This window comes from Acytostelium subglobosum (genome assembly GCF_000787575.1).
Source record: "Acytostelium subglobosum LB1 DNA, scaffold: scaffold34, whole genome shotgun sequence".
In the NCBI taxonomy this organism is placed as follows: domain Eukaryota; phylum Evosea; class Eumycetozoa; order Acytosteliales; family Acytosteliaceae; genus Acytostelium; species Acytostelium subglobosum.
Genome location: NW_012236499.1, coordinates 348,367 through 367,702, shown reverse-complemented (window position 1 = coordinate 367,702; position 19,336 = coordinate 348,367). Strand labels below are relative to the sequence as shown.

The 19,336-nt window shown below is 45.1% G+C and overlaps 6 protein-coding genes across 6 annotated transcripts; 2 read left to right on the top strand and 4 right to left on the bottom strand.

The window, feature by feature from the left end:
• Window positions 1–1,255: 1,255 nt before the first annotated feature.
• Window positions 1,256–1,879, bottom strand: SAMD00019534_117460 (hypothetical protein; the record flags this gene model as incomplete). The annotated part of the gene is made up of 1 exon (XM_012893155.1): window positions 1,256–1,879. The coding sequence occupies one exon, from the start codon at window positions 1,877–1,879 to the stop codon at window positions 1,256–1,258; it is 624 nt and encodes a 207-aa protein (XP_012748609.1).
• Window positions 1,880–2,467: 588 nt separating this feature from the next.
• SAMD00019534_117450 (hypothetical protein) lies at window positions 2,468–3,334 on the top strand (the record flags this gene model as incomplete). The annotated part of the gene is made up of 1 exon (XM_012893154.1): window positions 2,468–3,334. A coding segment is annotated over one exon (867 nt), but the record flags the coding sequence as incomplete, so codon positions are not given.
• A 120-nt stretch (window positions 3,335–3,454) lies between these two features.
• On the bottom strand, window positions 3,455–4,846 carry SAMD00019534_117440 (hypothetical protein; the record flags this gene model as incomplete). The annotated part of the gene is made up of 1 exon (XM_012893153.1): window positions 3,455–4,846. One exon carries the CDS (start codon window positions 4,844–4,846, stop codon window positions 3,455–3,457), a length of 1,392 nt encoding a protein of 463 aa, XP_012748607.1.
• A 474-nt stretch (window positions 4,847–5,320) lies between these two features.
• Window positions 5,321–8,676, bottom strand: SAMD00019534_117430 (hypothetical protein; the record flags this gene model as incomplete). Its single annotated transcript, XM_012893152.1, has 7 exons — window positions 5,321–5,914; window positions 5,991–6,108; window positions 6,183–6,280; window positions 6,380–7,513; window positions 7,595–7,898; window positions 7,981–8,178; window positions 8,252–8,676. The coding sequence occupies 7 exons, from the start codon at window positions 8,674–8,676 to the stop codon at window positions 5,321–5,323; spliced, it is 2,871 nt and encodes a 956-aa protein (XP_012748606.1).
• Window positions 8,677–8,801: 125 nt separating this feature from the next.
• Window positions 8,802–10,400, bottom strand: SAMD00019534_117420 (hypothetical protein; the record flags this gene model as incomplete). Its single annotated transcript, XM_012893151.1, has 4 exons — window positions 8,802–8,867; window positions 8,942–9,526; window positions 9,594–9,764; window positions 9,819–10,400. 4 exons carry the CDS (start codon window positions 10,398–10,400, stop codon window positions 8,802–8,804), a joined length of 1,404 nt encoding a protein of 467 aa, XP_012748605.1.
• A 226-nt stretch (window positions 10,401–10,626) lies between these two features.
• On the top strand, window positions 10,627–19,217 carry SAMD00019534_117410 (hypothetical protein; the record flags this gene model as incomplete). Its single annotated transcript, XM_012893150.1, has 6 exons — window positions 10,627–10,875; window positions 10,966–11,662; window positions 11,737–12,971; window positions 13,037–18,612; window positions 18,684–18,974; window positions 19,037–19,217. The coding sequence occupies 6 exons, from the start codon at window positions 10,627–10,629 to the stop codon at window positions 19,215–19,217; spliced, it is 8,229 nt and encodes a 2,742-aa protein (XP_012748604.1).
• Between the last annotated feature and the right edge of the window lie 119 nt (window positions 19,218–19,336).

The window sequence follows — 19,336 nt, the reverse complement described above, 5'->3', positions numbered from 1 at the left end:
ATCTACTGCGTCAGGACAAGTCATACAATTATGCTTGGAATCTATCTCTTGCTCTTGTCTCAAATTTTTTTTTTTTTTTTGTCTTCACATAGATGTGCTTCAATTTGACCAATGTGCTCGAGACTCTGTCACAAACCTCCCCGATGGCATCCAACTATCTGTCTACAACTGGATCCAAGATGACACTGAAGAGAGCCTTAACCCAAACATCAGCTATCACAAGGTCGATCATTATCCGTTAGCTTGCATGCATTCTAAATTGGTCACCAGTCTTTATCTCTCTGAGGCCATGGGCGCAATTAAACCGACCAATCTATGTCTGGAGATGCCAAGACTGCATCGATTGATAGTGGATCTGTGTCAACCCGTATGTGACTGTGGACCAGATTGTGGCACTCATCAATGCCAGCCATCTGATTGACACGCTCAAGATTGATGGACAAGATCATTTTGAAAGGGCAGTGGCCTTTGTCGATGGCATCTTCCATGGGACAAGACTCGAGTCGATGACTCTCAAACTTGCAATCACTCCGTTTGGACACCCAGAATGCACCTTGCCATTCTATCTGCACAAGTTGGCGACAATAGAAATCCAGGTTCTTCAGATTAAGAAGGCACGAGATAAACAATGTGGAGATGAAGGCCAGCACTACAAGTTCTTCATTTGGTCAACCAAAAACATAATTATTAATTAATAATCAAAGCTCCGAGCAACAAGTTGATAAAATCCGGATAAACGTTTATCAAGCTGATTCTTCTTTGTTTGTGTAGTAGTCGTTGTTGTCGACTCTTCTTTGTCAATGCATGTAACGAAGTGGCTCACACACTTGTTCCAACAAACACATTAAAACTGTGTGCCAAACAAACAAATAAATCACTTTTTATATTCACTCTAAACTACATGAGACAAAACTTGCAAAGTTGAACATCATCTTTCAGTCGCGCAGGGATATGAGTGTGTGATAGCACGTGCCATGGCTTCGGAGACAGTCAACGCCAAACATCCCCAACGAAGCGTGCATCAATAACTCCACAACATTGACTACAACTGCCACCAACAATCAAGACATGACACGTTGACTATGTTGACGCATGGCCATTCATGCCTGTCAGGCAGTCGACTGTTTATTGGCTGACTAGATGACTGACAGCTGTTGTTGCTGTTACTGTTGTTGGACTGCCTCCAACATTCATGTCCAGTTTGAATAGGAATATCTGGTTGTCCGTCCCTTTATGATGACAATAGAGAGTTAACTTAATCCGGTAGATGATCTAGTCGGTGCATCTCATCTACGAACTGATAGAAGAGCTCCATGTCATGGCTGTTGTGGCAATGAGGACAATGCTCTCGACATGGAAGTTCAGAGAGATATTCGCAGACATCACGATTGTCAGAGCTATCACACGCATAGGCATATGCTCGCCAAACACAACCTTCGCTTCGATTGTCATAGAGGAATTTGACAATGTCAAGATGGCAGCTCCGCGCCGCAAAGACCAAGGCGTCGTCTGTACACCCCTCTGTGCGATTCGCGTGAAGGAACTGCACGATGTCCAGATGACCCATCTTTGCTGCGTGGTCCATGGTGTTGGAGGTGCATCCTTCCGTTCGACAATTGTGCAGGAAGAGCAACACCTCCATATGGCCACCGAGTGCTGCGTGAAACATTGTGCCTTCGCTAAAGAGCGGGGTGTCGTCAATGTGATCGATCCCGTGGAGGTACTTGATTACCTCCATCTGGCCAGCTCCAGCCGCCCAAAAGGAGGCAGTCTCTTCTATATACTGTGGCGACGTTCGATAGGTGTGGTCAATAAAGCTGATCTGGCCCGAGGCTGCCGCCTCTTCCACTTCCTGCACTCGTCTAAACTCCGTGTACATGTATGTTTATATGTAAATATAAATATAAGTGGTTGACTAATCGGAGTTCGAACTTGTCTTTTTCATTCACTCTAAACTACATGAGACAAAACTTGCAAGTTTGAACACACAATTTAATATGTGTTTTAATATTAAATTGTGTGTTCAAACTTACTCTTTGTATCAATTATTTGTACAATGACGAAGCGGAACCATTGCCAGCAGACCATCGATAGCTCTCGCAGCAAACAGAAGAATGTAGATGCGTGTGTCATTTCTGTCTGCATCAGCGATTGCACTTTGTGATTGTTCAGCCTCTCTCTGTGTACGGCAAAGGTCTCATGCATTGAAGCCGTCTGGTGGCGAGGATGAGATGATTCCACCAGCCCTTGAAGGACCAGGGTCTCCACGATCGTCAACGTCATTGCGCCCTAATCTCTGTTATCCAACAGAAAAATTAAATAGGTTTGCAACACATGATCAAGGTGAATTTGATAGATATATTGTACATCACTGCTGAAACTATTCTTTAGCAACACATTCAACAACAACCAGGATACACTCACATTGTGGCATCAACTACGATCGTCGCACTCCACTTTCATTTTATTCTTTCTCAACAGATATTACAATCAAATGGATAAAACAGCTATATACTACGACATCAACTACTCAAAGAGTGTTGGCTCCTTGAAGATGGACCTGTACGAGCCCTCTCTCGATTCTGTTGACTCAAAGCACAGATTCCCTCTTCTCGTCTTTGTTCACGGTGGATTTTGGATGGACAGAGATAAGTCTGAGTACACATCACTAGGCCGCTTCTGGGCGTCACAGGGTCTTATGGTGGCCATCGTCAACTATCGTCTCAGTAAGAAAGCTCACAAGACACCAGTCCACTATCCATCGCACAACAACGACCTGTCTGCTGCCATCCGCTGGTTGATCACCAACCACCAAGACTACAGATATGATATCAACAACATTAATCTCATGGGTCACAGCTGCGGTGCTCATATGGTCTCGATGATCACGCTGCAACAGCAACACTACTTGCATGCGAACACCAACGACCCTTTGCCTCCATTCAAAATCACTCGTGTCATTGGCATTCAAGGTATCTTTGACAATGTTCAGTTGGAGAAAGACTTCCCATCCTATCTCGAGAACATCCAGTTTGTCTACAACACTGATGACAGAACACAATGGGAGTCACCACAGCAGATCATCGCTTGCACCGACCAAGACAACTCTCTTGTTACCTCTACTGCTTGGATGCTTGTGCACGCCCCCACTGATGAATGGGTCAACTCTATTCAATCACATAACTTTGCAAAGCGTCTACTCGAACATTGGAAGTGCCAAGACGTTCGCGTCTTTGAAGATCTTACTGGTGCCCACTTTGAGGTAGTAGTTCAGCTTGGCGAACCTGATCACAGCTCTTTGAATGGACTGAGACAAACTATCAAAGAGTATATCAAATAAATGTCAAGAGGAGGTTAATGATCACAGGTCAAAGTTAATGTCCACTACAACTGACAATTCAGTACTAACAACCATCCACTTGGTTATTTATTAGTTAAACAGATAAACCACTCTTTAGAGTTTGGCTCTTGGAAGGTCCTTGGAAGCCAAGAAACGACCCAAGACGAATGCACCAAAGCGTGCACCCTCAGAGAGAGCAATGGCACCAGAAATCATCATCTCGATGGTAGGGTCGACGGAACCCTTTGGCAAGGCCTTGAAGGTGTTGATTGTCTTGTTGTCCAGAATCTCCCAGTTACGGAGGATGTCACCAGATTGGGTCAGGTCCATGGCGATGTGGACGTAGAAGCCAGACTTCTCCATCATTGAACGGTAGGAGTTCAATGAGCCCATGTGTGGAACAGAGTGGTGGGCACAGATTGGCTCGATGAACTGGATGATATCCTTCTCGGATGGCTTCTCACACTGCAGCCACTCGGAACCAGAAAGACGTCCGCCTGGCTTCAACACACGGAAACACTCCTTGAGGAAGACCTGCTTGTCTGGCATGTGACAAGTGGACTCGAAGAAGGTAACCACATCAAAGGTGTTGTCAGCGTAGGGCATCTTCATGGCGTCACCATGGTCGAAACCGGCACGATCAGAGAGACCCATTTGGCGGGCACGTTCAGTGGCAATGCCGACTTGCTTCTTGTTGATGTTGAGACCACGGATACGACAGCCAGTGTACTTGCAGATCTCCAAAGTGGGTCCACCTACACCACAACCAACGTCCAACACGAAGCTGTCCTTGGTGATGCGAGCAGAGTCGGCGACCTCGTGCTCCAGACGGGTGACGGCAGTCTCGAGGGATTCGGTGCTGGTCTTGAATGGCGCAAAGTGGAAATGGTTGCCCCAGCCACTTTGGTAGGTCTCGGTCACAATATCATAGTAGTCAGAGACCATTGTGTTGTAGTTCTCGGTTCTCAGGTTCTCCTGGAGACGGACCTTCTCAAACTTCTGGTCCTTGACGACGACGTCCTCGACTGGGGCAACCTTGGTGACCTTGCCCGACTCGACTGTCTTCTTGATGCTCAGTACGTAGGCATCCCATGACTGGGCCATCTCGCGCTGACCCATGGTCTTGGCAAAGCCGACCAAAAGCTTGGGGATTTCAATGTCGGTCTCGACGATCGAGTCAACGGTCAGTGTGGACTTGTTGGCATTGACAGAGGAAATGATGAACTTTCCAACAGAGGACATGTTTCCGCCGGGCATGTTCTCCCAGGTGATGGTGTTGGCATTACGGGTGTACTTTGTGACATGGGTGGCCTTCATCTGGATGCTGCCGACCTTACGCTCCTGCATGGTCCATCTAAAGGTATTGTCAGAGACCTTCTCAACGACATCAACGAATGGGTAGCACTTGGCGCATGAGGACACGTCCAGAAGGAACTGAATCAACTTCTCGGCAGACACGTTGATCTCGACTGGTTTGGATTGGTAGTTGGTTTGAATTTGGACCATTTTTGTAGTTAATTTGTTGTTGGGTGATGATTAAAATGAAGGTAGCAATAGTTCTATAAGGTAATAGGTATATGGATAATGTGTATTAAAATTAAATATATTATGTGTAAATGAACCAAATACAATGAATTGCTATATTAAACAATCAAGCTAGTGTTGGTCGAACAATTATATATTTATATTAGAATAGATAGAGATAATGTATCCAAATTGCTATTGAAATCAACAGTGTTGGTTGATTCGGCTTTAGTAGTAGGTAGATAGATAGACGTAAAAGAGAGAACTGATCGAATGTCTACTGAGAGGGATGAGGTAGTGTGAGTTTAATCGTTGGGGCTGAGGGGGACTTGTCGTCTTGATTTCTTTTTTGGTGGGGGTGTTATGATCAAAATTATTTAATTTAATAATTATTAAATCAATCAACAAAATATCTGGTTTGAAAAAAAGATGGAACTTCATTATACTGTCAGCATCTTAGGTCTTCTTCATTAATTTGAATGGATTGCTGTTGTTGTCTTCTGGTGTCTCCTTGCGCTTCTTGTTTCCAGACAATAAGGTACTCTCTGTCTTCTTGGCGGTCACATTCAGTTTAGGGAATGGCAAGGTAGAGGACTTGACCGTGGCTGATGTTGTCTTTGATGGACTGGACGCCTTGTTGAACAAAATTTGTTGTTGAACCAATGTGGAGGCGGTTGGTCGTGTCTCTTTGGTCTCCTTCTTGGAGGCTGACACTGGTGTGTCCTTCTTTGTTGTCTTGGATGCTGGAGAAATGACAACATGTTCGTTCTCCTTACTACTCGAGTCTAAGACCTGCCTAACAGTAGTGTCTGGCGATGGTGACTGAGATACTGCCAATGTCGCTTGAGAGTGACGCTGGGATTGTGATGTTCGCTCTTCCTGGAACTTGTCAACCAAAGTGTTGATCCTGGAGGCAATGTCTGAGGCTTTGTGATCATTGGCCACCCTGAATGCAATGTTGAGTGATTTTTCAAGCTTGAGCATCTGGCACAGCTCAAAGCACCTCTGAGACTGTGGTGGTGTACCAGACTTGCCAGACTTGATAATGGCCTAAGTATATGAGGGGGGAGAAGTTTGGTTGGTGACAAGTCCGACAGATATTCATTCACAACACCATAAAACTTACACCAAAGAGACGTAGGACGTCAGAATCATATGCCGCTTGCTCCTTCAGAACAAGATCCTCCACAGTTGATCTATTACTGTGGCTAAACCTATTGTATGACTGTCTATTCTTGTATAATCTATATGTGTTTGGATCATGATTTTAGTCATATGTGTGAGTGAACAAAACATAACATTGTGTATTTATACATACGTTTCCTCAAGGTGGCTAGTGACCTCTGGAGTGGGGAGCAATGGATGATTGATCGGTATGGTCGATAGAGTAGGCCTTGGAATCGTCAGGGGATAGTCCTTTAAAAGTAGGTGATCGGAAGTAGGTGATTTGGTTAGTGTGTGCTGTTGCAATGGAGGTGAGATGTTCAATATTACCTGGCAAATGATACAATATACATGGCTATCGTTCAATCCAACGATCCAATGAGAGGATGATCGCTTCGATTTCATTACCATAAGTGGCATCCACTGTAATGCACACACTGCATTTGGCCAGGCATGGGCCAATATCCTGATCATTCCGTTGGAGTCATAGGTTGTCAGTTGATTTGAACTGTCAGAGAAGCCGAGCCATTTAAGCTCGGACTGAGGCGACACTGGAACACAACCTTGATACAATTGCTTTCCATTGTTCAAGTCGATGTAGTTGAGAATCAGTCCATTGTTGCTGGAGTATACAATGGCCAGTTGATCATTGCCATTGATTGCCATCGTGACAAGGTCTCCATCGATAGAGAGTATAGCAGACTGGATGCCACCAAGTGTGAACACTCGTAGTATTCTACTCTTTGAGCACGACGTGATGAATCGCTCGCCAATGGCTACACCCACGATTGGATCACCCTCACTGTGTAGCGTCCATTCGTTGCCAATACCGCCCAGTGAGTCGAATGGTTTGAAACATAAAGTGGACTCGGTGGATGATGCAAATATAGCACCCTTGCGACCTAGGGAGGCTAGGTCAAAGTGACTGTTGTCGGGCATCGTGATCTTTCTGTGGAAGGAAGTCTCGCTGAACTCAATTTCAATTGAGCCAGCCTTGTTTGTGTCATCCTCTTCTCGTTTGATAATCATTCCAATCATGTTGTAGGCCATAAAGTATCGTCTCTTTGTCAGATGACTCGTTGATCCAGGTTGGAATGATGACAGTGTGGTGGTGATGGCGGTGGTATTGATGTTTGACTGTATAGATCTTGAGGTCTTCTTTCCACTACCACCAACAAACTTGATCTCTTCCAGTTCCGATTCATAATCATGTTCCTCTTCCTCCTCATCCTCCTCGTCCTCGTCCACCGCCTCATAATCATTCTCATCAGAGTCGCCTTTGGGTGACATCACAGTGTCATTCATTATGGGTTTTCTAAGTCTGGACATTGGTGTGTTGGATTGTACCTTCATGTCGATGTCTTCATCATCGTCGAAAAGCTCCATGAGTTCCTTTGAACGATCTATTGCCGCTTGGTCTAGAGGTGATACCAATGTAGATGGGATAACATTCCAATAGGTACCCAACTGTCCTTTAGTATCAATCTGTTTGTTGGATAAAAGATGAGTGTATTGGTCAGTGATGCTAGTCAAATGTTAACATATACATAGAGGTTTGATAGTTACGAATGAGAGACAGTTTCCATCTGGCTTCCAAGCAATGCTACTGATGGTACAGTCATGCCTATACTGGGCGACCTGTTGAAGAGTGTTGGTGTTCCAAACCAGTAGGTTCTTGTCTTGAGCAACAGACACCAAGTAGATTCCGTTTGGACACCAGGCCAGAGCGGTCACCTCCCTGGTGTGACCATCATCCTCAAATGATGATACGAGATCCCAATTGGCAGTGGCTGACAGACAAATGACACTATTGGTGGATGATATTGCCAGATGGGAGCTGTCTGGCTTCCAGCTCATTTGACAGTTGGCACTTGGTGATTGATTGGTAACAGTATCATTAATGTTAGTGACCATCTCTCTCTTGTATATCACACACACTGAGATATACATACGTCACCTCTCTTTCAAAGATGGCCTCATCAGATGATAGCTTGTCGGTAGACCACAACTTTAGTGTATTATCCTCTGCACCAATGGTGGCCATGTACTTTCCATTGGGAGAGTACGCAATGGACTGTACTTGACCATCGTGTGCTTTGAATGTGATCACTTGAGCATTGTCCACCATATTCACCTGTTTAATGACATCTCTAATATGTTTTTGTGTGTGACAGTTAGTTGGTTAGTGTATGTTGTTGTCTTTGGCAATGTATAGATAGTTACATTGATCCTGCAGCCAATGATGATCCAGTAGAGTTGAAGGCCAGTGCTGACGCATTTCCACTGTTGTATGTCAATAGAGTCTTCTTGATACTATTGCTGGAGGTCGATGTTGAGTTGAATCTCAAAGAGAACTGGACCACTGTCTTGTCAAGTGATGCACTGGCAACACAATCACCCTTTGGAGATATGCAACAAGAGGTAATATGTTCATTGTGATGTGAAAACTTATTTCCATTATTCTCCTTCTTTTGATGTTGTTGTTGTTGTTGACTGTTGTCAGCAGTGTTGTAGAGAATGATCTGATTTGATTCTAGACATGTTGCCAACACGTATGATGTTTTGAATGGATGATACTGGATGGTTGACCGTGAAGGGGCAGGAAGCAGTGCTATTACACTGATTGGCGTTTTCTTGGATCTACTCATCATTACTATATATATATTATTATCTTTGTTTATCAATGATTGTATTAGATTATATTGCTGTGTCACTCTGGTTCGTGGGTAGGTTGTTGATCACACTGTTTATTTTGGCGCCAAATTCAAACACACTAGTTTTGCTTTCCAACACCTCTCAGAACTTCCTTGTTGCCTTTGGAAATTGACATTATGGCATTCTATGGAGGGATGACACTAGTTAGTGAATGATTATTCGAGTGAAATAGTCTGTTGACCATCTCCTACTACATACCTTTAGAGGTGTGAGTGTATCCAAGATGGACATGCCAACATTCCTGATGGCCATAATTGGCAGTGAGGAATGAGTGAACAAGTTGAAAAGTGTGTCGATGCTGGCCATCATCTTGATGTTCTCAAACTGTCGTTCCTCCTGGTACCTGTCCAACAACACTCGATTTCCAACAGAGTAGCCTGATGCCACACCCTCTCCAAGGGATTTGGTTAGTGCAATCACATCGGCCAGTCCAAGGTTTACGCCTTGGCCCGCCAGTGGATGAACAACGTGTGCAGCGTCTCCAATTAGACAGAGGCCCTGCTGTACATATGATTGAGTGTGGTCCAGTCGCAGGGGGAAGGCAGCTCGCTTCGAGGCAACACTCTCAATGGGAGGCAACAACAGTTCATTGCCAGACATTCGATTTGGATTGGTGCTGAATAGATTGTGCAACAGTTCAATTGCACTGTTATTGCTGGTGCTCGCTGCAGAGAACCAAGCATGTTTGAGTTGTGTCATGAAGCTTTCATCGTCCAGCTCCAGCAAATAGTTGGCATGTAGAGTGTTGGTTGACCATATGATTGATGCATAACCATCTGCAAGCTATGATAGGAAGGGTATTAATAAAACAAGTTCCGAGATACAATATTGTATCATAAACACTACTAACGGGTAAAAGTGCGATTGGACCAGTTGGAAGGAAACGTTGGAAGAGTGTATTTGATTGATAGTTTGATGCTATCTTTAGTGTGCAAACAACAGCCTTTTGATTGTAGTTCCTACCAACACTGGACATATTGAGTTGTTTCTTGATGATTGAATTGCCACCATCTGCTGCAATCTAAATAAGTTATTAGTTATAGGTACTATCAAAGTTTGTTTGAACATTACATACTATTAGATCGGTTGTAATTTGACTACCATCAGAGAGTGTGATGGTCGTTGTTGGATTGTCAGACACCTCTCCACCAGACATATCAACGTTCTTTACAGTGACTGGTGATCGCAGTGTTACATTTGAATACTGTTTGGATGTCTCAAACAGTGCAGCCGTGACGATGTTGTTCTCCAAGATGTGACCCATTGGCTCACCATTGTTTGCAAAGTGAATGCCACCACCGCCACTGGCATCCCACACTCTGACCTGGTCAAAGGCAGCGGTTCTCTTGGTGTCCTTGATGAGCGACCATGCACCAACCGCATCGAACAGTGCCACCGATGTATTGTTGAACGACAGAGTTCTCAAGTCTGGTGTGCTCTGTAGTGGGTGCAATGGCTTGACTGCTTGTGATTCTATGAGACACACCTTTAGGTGTTGGGTTGTTGGTGTGGCACCCAAAGAGCATGCCATTGTTGTGCCCACCAGACCACCTCCTACTATCACCACATCATAGTGTTGTTGATGGGTTGCGTCGCCGCTGTTTTCCGTTACTGTACTGCTGATGGTGGAGTACTGTCGGCATAGACGTTTTGTCATGGACCATGTTTGGTGACCATTGTTGTATGGTCTTATAAGTGTTCTTATAATATACATGTTGATTGTGGTACTAAGCAGAATGACTAGGTCTAAATGACTTGGACCTGGGTCAAATTCAAAAAAAAAAACAATCATATGAATGACGAAGAGGTGATGATCATCACTCATTAACAATCAATACCCACATACATATCTAAACAGAAATACAAATAGAGATAGGAAGAAGATGGACCTTCTCCGTGCTCTAGATGTATTGTCGACATCACCAATCGACACTGACGATCAGAACCTTCGAAAGGAGAAGATAGATGCATGTCGTACGATTGCCGAGCAGATATGCTCACCAACCATCAGGAATAACTCTGACTTTCCTAGATTCCTATCGATAACGCTCTCATTGTTGCTACGAGCACATGGTGATAAAGATCTCAACGTCTACTCTGTCGCTGAAGAGAGTTTAAATAGAACTATAAAGGTTAGTGAGCGAGTCAATGAGCAAGTGAGTGAGTGTATACACCGACCTTCACGTACTAATCATCATCATCATCTACTCCTTCAACACTAGATATTAATATACACATACCATGAGAGGATATTGTATGAGTTGTTTAGAGTATTAAAGGGACGTCCAATGGATCGCAAATCAAAGGAGAGCTCAAGTGGTGATCCTATGACTACCACTACATCGACAGACAAACAACAGCATACATCTACAACAAGCTCATCATCATCATCATCAACATCAAGTAGCAGTGTACTGTCAACGGCATATGCCATCCTTAGCAAACCATTCCCTTTAAAGTCACAACGTATCGCACTTACAAAGTTTGGAGAGGTGTGCAGCTTTATCCGTCCGTCCAAGAGCAGGAAGTACATCACCTCATTGATTGGACCCATCAATCACCTTCTCTCAATGACCAACGATGAGGCCCTGCAAGAGTCGATAGCACAGTCCATGGAGTCGATTGCCCGTGTATTGATCACCTACCTAAAGGACAGCGAGATGACACAGGTTATCGAAGTCTTTTTGCGCAATCTAGCACACGGATCTGCTGCAGTGCGTAGAGCTTCGTCATTCTGCATTGTATCTATCTGTCGCCACTATCCACGTCCAATCTTTGAGCAGGTGATCGACACACTACACACATTCACCACGCCGAGCAACACAGTAGCTTCCGACCATCCCTCCAACAAGATGCTTGGTGTACTCTTTACCTATCTCCAGTTGGTAAAGCTATCTGAAGAGTCTTCTACTAGTCATGGTATGTGTGTTCATACAACTGATTGATCATACATCATTCCTACACCCATAACTAACACCCACTATTACATTTAGATCCAGTTGAAAGACATCAATCATCAGGTTCCACAACACCAAACAATACAGTGCCAATCACTGATATCTTCTCCAACAGACTACAGTTCTTCCTACAGTTCATTCTGAAGCTTCTCAAGTCCATCGACAATGAGTCGTACGATCACAATGTAGTTGGTGCCAGTCTAGAGTTGCTACAACAGCTGCTGGTTACATTTGGAAAGTATGACTATGTGTGGCCCAAGCCCCTTGTACAGCAGACTGTACACCAGCTTCGCTTGATGGCCTTCTCTCCACAGTCCACCATTCGTGTCAGTCTAAAGGCCGTTGTCATTAATTGTTTGGCACAATCTGTCAAGTTTTTCCCTCGCACCTTCTACTCTGAGTTCTTTGCCGACCAAGAGGAACCAGTCCTAGCCCAACAGCTCTTTGACAACCTGAGTGTATCGGAGATTTCATTCAAGTTGTTTGCAGACATTTCAGCAGCAGGAGAGAAGGGTGAGCGTTCACTGGGTCTGTCCACCTCAACTCAATCAGTGGGCAGCTTCACATTGGACTCGATTCCAAAGGAGGAATATCTTCAACATCTTAGCGATCCCGACCCCCTCCTGCGTGGATCTTCAGCATTGCTCATCGGATGTCTGATCCGTGGCTTCCTAGAGGCCGACCACATCACCAGCAACAACGTCTACCACCCCATCAACACAACACTACTGCAATCACATCTTTGTATCCCGTACCTCATGGCTCATCTACTTCGCGCTCTTCTCGACTCATCTTCAATCACAGCAAAGCTCTCATGTACTGGTGTTGGAGAGTGTCTTCCCACGCTGTCGTTGAGTAAGCACAGTGACTGGGCTCTGGTGGCACTTCGACATCTCTTGTGTATCAGTTCATCCACCTATTGGCTGGTGAAGCTCGAGATCCTAGATACACTATCAAAGATTGACTACACGATCATCGAGTATCTTGAGCAGAACATTCAACAGAAGGCACATGTACTCTGCACATCGTCACCTGCGGACAAGGAGCCAGAGTCTGGAGGATCAATCGCCATCGCCATCCAGCCAAAGGTATTGGACTTCCTCATTGAACAGCTTGGAGACAATGACTTTAGAGTGAGGAACTCTGCTGGCATTGCCTTGGTCAATATAATACCAAAGTTGGTATTCACTGCACCACTCGACAAGAGAACAATGAAAGGAATATCATCAAAGGTCAGAGAGACATTTGATGTTCCAGGTTATGAGAATATGGTATGTACCTGTACCAATAGAGACCTTTAAAACACTTACTAACAATATTCATAAACATTATATAGGTCACCAAGAAATCCAAGATTCTTTCTAATCTCTCACATGTTATTGGATTGATCTGTGGTAGACTCTCCAATCCACATCCGGACGATATGATCAGAGGATGTTATCATGCACTCAAACTCATCTGCCAACAGTACTCGTTCCCTCTCTTCACACCACAATCATGCCGAACACTGTTGTCCACATTGCCCAACCAGATGCTCTCCTTTGTTGGTGACATCCTTCCGTTGGCACTGGACAGAGTGGGAATCATCACTTGGATGGCCACAGACTTTGACCTTCACATTGACATTATTGATATTCTGGCCTACCTGAGCCGAGGTGCTGAGAACGTCCTTGGAGCATACTGCCAGAATGTACTGCGACACATCTGCAGAATGATAAACATCATGTCCAACATTGTTCAGTTCCGTCCTACGCCACCTCTCAAGGAGGTCAAACCATTGGTAGCGGCGGGCAGCAGTGGATCTCTGGTCAACAGTCCCCTCGTCAAGGCACCTGCACACCTTGGAGCCTTTACGCACAGCATACACTACATCAAGGTGTATGCCAAACTACTTGCCGTTCGACAGAATTCAATAACGATATTTGGTGCCGACAAGTTCAACCAGGTGCGATCATCGGCATTTGACGCACTAGCAGTCATTCTCAAGTGCTCTGGCAAGTCAATACTCCCCTACACAGAAGAGATCCTTGGATATCTTACCTCTCATTTCGAACAAGAACCACTGGCTGTTACAAAGTGTGTGACAGAGTTGTTCCTAGTCACCTTCAAGCCAACACCACTTGTCTCTATGAGCAATCTATCACTTCAACCAAACCGATCATTGTCAAAGGATAATCTAAGCACCAACAACAACAACAACAACTCACCAACATATGAACCACGCTCTGTAGAGATGACACCAGCATCTGACAACACACATGATGCATTGTTCTCCAATACCAAGTCTGTGTTTTCGTCGTTCCTCACACTTGGCTCTCCTGTTGTCAACCAGTTCTACGAGTATATGGATCCAGCATCATCACAGTCTATCAACTACAGCTACAGCAATCAAGAGGTCAACCGCATCACGTCATCCGAGGAGAAGAGGACCATCTTTAAGCAATTCGAACCACTGATCACGAGTTGCATCATTGAGTACCAGAACACACACGATCTCGAGTTGAAGAGAGCACTCATATCAATGTTCTCAAAGTTGTCAAAGTTTGGATTGGATCTGTCACAATTCGACCGAGAGCAGAAGTTGCCACTCTTCCTTTTGGATGAACTGAAAGAGACACAATGTCTCCTGTCAATGCCTGCTCAGCAACTTCCCCATCTCTACGACTTGGTTGGCTCAATGTTCCTGACCCGCAGGATGTATCCCGATGTATTCCCAGTTGAGGAGATCAAACGTCTGCTCTATGAAGTCGATCCAAACACTGGAGCAAGGCCTCAACTCTCGTTCCCTACTGCCACAATACTGGGCAGTTGCCACTCATTCGTCAAGTACCTTTACGATCCCACGGACAAGTACCCCGACCAAGAGCTCCGTGATGGCTTCCTGCAGTTCTTGATCGCCAACCTGCACCACACTCAATCGGTCGAGGTTGCCATCACCATCATCAACACTGTTCGAAACAACAACACACTGTATAGCAAATACTCCAATCTCATCGTGCCCAAACTATTCAATGGTCTGGCACTTAGCGAATCACCATACTTTGTCATCTCATCGATACGCGATGTCTACAGATTGTACTCTCTGATCGACCGTCTCCATCCAAGCTCAGTGACCGCATCCCGCTGGGCAGACGCCCTCCTATCAGTTTCACCAGAGTTTGTCAACTCCCCACTGTCCACCAAGAATGATCCATTGAAGAGCAAACGTATTCTATTGCTCAAGGAACGTCTGCTTGAAGAGTATGACCTTCGATGGCTACCTACACTTGTGATATTACTTCGAACTGGACTCAAGGTACAAGAGGAGACTAGGATATCATCATCACGTCAGTCACTCTATCTGGGCTACCACGACAACAAACACAACGCCTCGCCAGCAGCCAACATCATCTCTCAGATTATATTCAAGTTGTTGAGGAATGCCGTCAACTTGTTCTCCACGTTCAAGCCCACAGACCCACTGTTCTCAGAGCTGATCAATCACATGCTCTACTATACTGGTCTATTCTTCAATCGCAGTCTTTTGCCTAGCAATCCCAAGCCCAGTCTCTTCCTTCAGAGCTTCAAGACATGCGTTGACCCTGCCATTGTACATGAAGTCGTGCATCCACTATTGACCTACGGTGGAACCTCAGTGTCTATACACGCAGTACGATTCCTCATGCTGCTCGGCCGTGAGCACATGGACTTCCGTGGATATGCTCTCGCAACCAAGTGGCAAATCATTGGATGTGAACACTTCTTGACACACCACGTCATATTCCTGTTGTTCTGCCAGTCACTGATCATCAACAACTCTGTGACACCCCAAGTGTTTACCGAGTCCTTCATGGACAAGATGGTGCTGCTCATCAACGAACCAATCGTCAAGAAACTGATCGACACTGTCAAGGATGATCCAACCTTGGCCAGTATCCTGACGGAGCATCTAAAGAAGATCTTCACCAAGACGCACTCATTGGATCTGCGTCGCAAACAGAAGTTGTTGAGACTACTGTCCTACCTGCCCATCACGCGTGAGACCGTTCAGATGTTGATCATTCACTTTTTGCAAACGGATGACATCTCTTTACAGATCGCAGGCGAGCGCATCCTCAATCTCTCAATCAACAGACTCATTGACAACACCAAGAGCCCTGCCGACGGTCTGTCCATCATCCAACACCTCTATTCACTGTTCATGTCCAACTTTTATACGTCAACCACGAACCTCTCCATCCAATCAACCTTTCTAAAGTTGATCAAGAACCTGTCCACGAGCAATCCGCAACAAACAACTGCATCAGTGTCACCAGCAGTGGACAATATCTCCAAGCTTCAAAAGCCAATCTTGGAACCACAGAGCACTTCAACACCAGACGAGTTTAGAAAGCTCAAGACCATTGCCTACTCAGACCTGATCGACCTTCTCAAGTCTCAGTACCATACGTCCAGTCATCAGTCCTTTACCAAGCTCTGGATACTGTCTCAGGTGGACCGAGATGCTGTCTTGGAGCTTTTATCATCAACCAAGCTGGACACTTCGTTGATTCCAACCTTCATTGCATCACCCTACTCGATCAACTTTGAGCATGCAATTCAGTCACACCTAGAGGCAAAGATTGAGTCACTGCTGTCCTCCTCGTTGGGAGAGGTGGGCAGTGATCCTCTGCGCAGTGGTCCTCCACTGCTCACTGACAGTGTGTGGGAGGAGTTGCGTGAGACAACAAGATGTCTCTCATCATACATCAACAAATATGGTGCATCAGGCTTCAACGAGGCACAGCTACTCAAGATATCGATATGGGCATTCGTTGAGAGCTTTAGAAGGTGGCGTGCCGAAGTCATCAACCCCTACGACTTTAAACTCGTACTGGAGCTGTCGAGATCCATAATACATAAGAGTCCTGCATCTATTCTTACGATCACTGACGACTTTTCATGGTGCTCCCTACTGCTCTGCTTGTATAAGTTCTACTGTCTCGTCATTCGTCCTCACTTTGGCTACATATCTGGACAGCGCGAACTTGAAGAGAACTACAGTCAGGACCCTACACAGATATCGCTCACTCAATCAAACGAGATGGTCAAGTTCCTCGTGTCACTGCTCTACAATCGCAACAGTTGCAAGCCAATGGAGGGATCACACATTGGTCAACTGATCTTTGATTCATTCATTCGCTCCATCGTGCCGCTTAGCTCCAAAGCCTTTGACTTTATCTATCCAGCACTGACAAACACCATCACAGAGGATGAGTACGGAGGTGGCATCATCCCCAACTGTCCACTCTTTGCCAGTACACTATCCCCAGAGCAGAACCTGGAAGGATTTGTTCGCTACATCAACTTTGTTGGTCTGCCCGATGACTTCCAGTTCAACAGGATCTGGCAAATATTGGAGCCCATCTTCTTTGCACCACTGGGAGACGCAGAGATGGGCTCAGACGAGATCACTGAGGAGTCCAAATGCTTGGCTCTCAAGGGCATCACACTGATGATACTCAAGGCCTGCTTTGAGATCAGTGACATCAATGCATCAACCAACCTACTGGAAACATCTGGTATACCACATCCTCTCTACAACCATGTACCTCGAGAGAAGGACCTGGTCTTCTTACGTACCCACAGTGGAAAGAAGGTCAACCGACTTCTCTCTATCATATACGGTGCATTGCCACAATCAGAACTGCCTCTGGGAGGAGCATCAGAGTACAGCAACCTTTCTGCGGTCAATGATGGCAACTCATCGGCTGACATGTCAAGCTACCACTTCAATATTGAACGAGCCTTTACCAATGGACAGATAACCTCTGGTCAGATATCATTGGCGGACCTGAAGCAATTCCGTCCACCAGTACACATTGGTATCAACTTTACACCAATCATCGAGAAGGCACTGCAGACATTCGAATCATTCCTCATCAACACTATGTGTCCACCACTACTGCGCAAAGAGATACTCAACTCGGTCATTCTTCTGTCGGATATCTTCAACAGAGATCAGTACATGTGGATGTACAGAGTGTTTGGTACGATCTATGCCGCAGAGGACAATGATGATTTCCTCATCAAGCAGCACATCATACTGGGCATCTGCAAGGCTATCACAGTTACATATCAACCAGACACTGTTGAATCCCCAGCACACCAGGCACAGGTGTTTGAAATGCTGAAGCAGGCATTGGAGCATCACAACATCTCACTACAACAGGCCGCCCTCGATGGCATCCTCTACCTGTTGGAGGGTAAGGTCCACAGATACATCCAAGGTTCTCTCTTGCAGTTCTTGTTCAGGTGGATACCGTCACGTCTGTCGACATCGCCCTTCCCACCCATCCCATTGACCCTACGTGTGCTTTCCACAATGTTCCTTTTGATCGAACAGTACAGTCGCGAGTCAGAAGAGAGCTCCTTCACCAAGAGAGCCGTTGTCATTTGCACCACTCTTGGACAACCATCAATACCATTGCCCATCGTGTATGGAGTATTCCGTGGACTCGATCGTCTGTTGGTCTCATTCTCTCTGTCACATTCCCAACGAGAGTACATCTCACACTTTGCTATGAAGTCACTGCCCCACGAGAACCCGATCCGATCGATGCTTGGCCTGGCACTGATGGTCACTTGCATGTACACTGGTGATGAGACAGGCTCGTCATCGATGACTCCATCAATCAGCGGAAAGAATCCCTTGATGTCCTCACCAAACACATCAAGCAACGCACTGGCCTTCAACGGTGGTTCACCATTTGAACTGTCCCAATCAATGTCATTCTCCTCAGACTCAATACTCGAGCAAGAGGACATGTTCAATATTGATAGCACGGAGCGACAGCTCTACTCTCAGGTGAACAATATGGAGAAGGTCAAGATGCTTTTTGATAAGATCAAACAAGTATCACACTATTCCTACGAGACATTTGTATTATCAGAGTATGTAACAACAACAACAAATTTAATATTACTCCATTGTTTACTGACATGATCATAATCATATTTGACAGAGTGATACCAACAGTCATTGTTGACTTGTACCCATCTGTGGATCAAATATTGTCATTCATTCTTGGCGAGTTCCTCAAACAAGGAAAGTCCAATCCAAAGTTGATGTGTCAGATCATTTCCAAGGTGTTTGAATTGTTGGTGGAGAGAGATCCATCCAATCAGACACTGATTAATCACTGGATCATTATTTGTTTGGAGAACTTTTTCCAGATACAGAATCCAGTGCAATGTCAATGGGCACTCACCTATTTATTCTTATGCGCATCACCATTGGCACCATTCAAACTAATGTAAGTCGACTTCACCTCTATGCATACTTCAAAACTAATACAATCTACTCTTTCATTAATAGTGCCATGGAACTCTCATCCAAGATCCAACCGAATGACAAGTTGTTCAACATTGCTGCATCCGAGTTCTACTACAGCAACTCGGCGGACAACCAACGACAATTTATGATCTCCTTCAATAAGATGAGGTTCGACCTATGTAATCTAAACCCTATCATCAACATTCAACAACAGCAGCAATAAACAAACTGGTGTCGCACACACTTAAAATTCAGTTGAAAATTGAATTATTCAAATAAAATGATTGAGGCGACTGATACAGTCAAGTGAGTGTGATTGGAATCAAACAAAAACAATCACTC